The sequence below is a fragment of the Amphimedon queenslandica genome, unplaced genomic scaffold, assembly GCF_000090795.2.
Source record: "Amphimedon queenslandica unplaced genomic scaffold, v1.1 AMPQUscaffold_6170_Cont21868, whole genome shotgun sequence".
NCBI classification, from domain to species: Eukaryota; Metazoa; Porifera; class Demospongiae; order Haplosclerida; family Niphatidae; genus Amphimedon; species Amphimedon queenslandica.
In genome coordinates, this window is record NW_003553535.1 from 1 (window position 1) to 1,817 (window position 1,817).

Here is a 1,817-nt window from a genome sequence, read left to right on the forward strand (position 1 = left end):
CACAGCCTTCCAAGCAGTTTTTAATGGCCCAAAACACCCTTTGTCAAGTGGCTGTGTTAAATGAGTGGTATTGGGTGGCAATACAAATATTAAAATTTGCTCTTCAGCTGCTATTTTGATAAGGTCAGGACCATAATGAGTAGAATGACCATCCATCAGGAGAAGGAGAGGACGTACGCTAGGAACACTCGTTAAAAATAGCTTACGAAACCAGTACAAAAATAGCTCTCTACTGATCCATCCATTTGGAGATGAGCCGTAAAGTGTACCTGGTATTTCTCCTACCATTAGCTGATCATTAAAGGTCTTACGATCAAATATTACAAATGGAGGCAACGGTACTCCAGCTGCACAAGTGCATGCCAGAACTGTGATTTGAGACTTCCCTTCTCCAGTGATTTGACTGACATTCTTAGCTCCACGACCACTCACAACTTTCAAAGATTTAGGATTCAATGGGAGTCCTGTTTCATCACAGTTGAATATGCGAGTTGGATTGTTGAATAAAGAATTTTCTTTAAGTGTGTCTTCAAGTATATCAAAATACTTTTGTATGACACTATTATCAGTGGCCATGGCTCTCGAAAGACTTAAAGGTACAGCAGTACGAAGTGATAATTCACTGTGCCTGTTACAAAATTTCTGCCACCATCCATAAGAAATTGAGACGTCACTTAAACCCTTTGACTGAATTGTTTGTCTTACTAGTGCAAGAACTTCTGAAACTGTGCGGGGAAATCCAATCTGAGAACATTTGATTAAAAACTTAGCCAAAATAACCTCTTCTTCTTTTGTAAGATACGGCACTGGGCCAGGTTTAGTTCCATGTTGAACATTTCCCCTGATCCTGTCATAAAGTGTTGATTTGGGAATGCCATATAGCTCCGCTGCAAGTCTAACTGTCAACCCCTCTTCTTCAACTGCTTTGATAGCATTCGTCATGCTTATTTCAGGCCATGTAGAGTATGTACATGGGCGTGTCGCCATCTAAAAAAGACATTAAAAAACATAAAAAATTGATTATCATACCAATGACATGTAAACATGGGGAAAAGGCTTGGTGCTAGATTGATGTACCTTTATTTTACAGAACTACAGCCTGAGCAATTTGCACCTTGCATGCACTATGGCTATACACATGATAGAGCAGCTTTGAAAACAAACTGCATGCTATACAAACAAATTTTGTTTTTATAGTGACTTACATTCAATAGAGGTAGTATTTATGATAAGAAAAGGCAGCTGAGAGATTCAATGAGTCCAAACAAAAATACAAACAAGGAGCCTCGTGCTTTGTTGCAGCAATTAATGAAGATGGGTGTGACCGATAATGATAATTAACTAAAAACGTATAATACCTGAACAGTAAGCAAAGATGACCAAGATGTTTACAGAGGTATTTGAAGAAGACAGTCAGTACTAAAGTTCTGGTGGTACAAAACTATTCTTCGAACAAAGCTTGCTTCGTTGTGGCTAAGTGACGAAAATTGAGTTAACACGGCCGATTATTGTGTGAATCTACGAAGTGTGTTTAGCAAATTATATCTTTACAAAAAAAGAAGGTAATGCTTTGATTTTTACCATGCAAACAGATATTGTGATGATCTATATCTAGTGCAAAAATCACTGGAAAATCATGTTTAGTTTTCAAAATATAACTGTCCGAAGTTTGATTAGTCCGATAATTGATTAATTACTCTAGCTTATTAGTGTTATAGCAGCTGCCTCACTTCATTGCTTACTATTACATAAGCAAATTACTGATAACTTCGATTTAGCTAAGGAGTTTATTAGTATAACGGATGAACGAACCATAT

The 1,817-nt window shown here is 37.3% G+C and overlaps 1 protein-coding gene across 1 annotated transcript; it reads right to left on the reverse strand.

Annotated features, from left to right (window-relative positions):
- Positions 1-6: 6 nt before the first annotated feature.
- On the reverse strand, positions 7-1,697 carry LOC100634125 (jerky protein homolog-like; the record flags this gene model as incomplete). The annotated part of the gene is made up of 2 exons (XM_003391778.2): positions 1,206-1,697; positions 7-987 (listed from the first exon to the last, which is right to left on the reverse strand). A coding segment is annotated over exon 2 (981 nt), but the record flags the coding sequence as incomplete, so codon positions are not given.
- Positions 1,698-1,817: the final 120 nt, after the last annotated feature.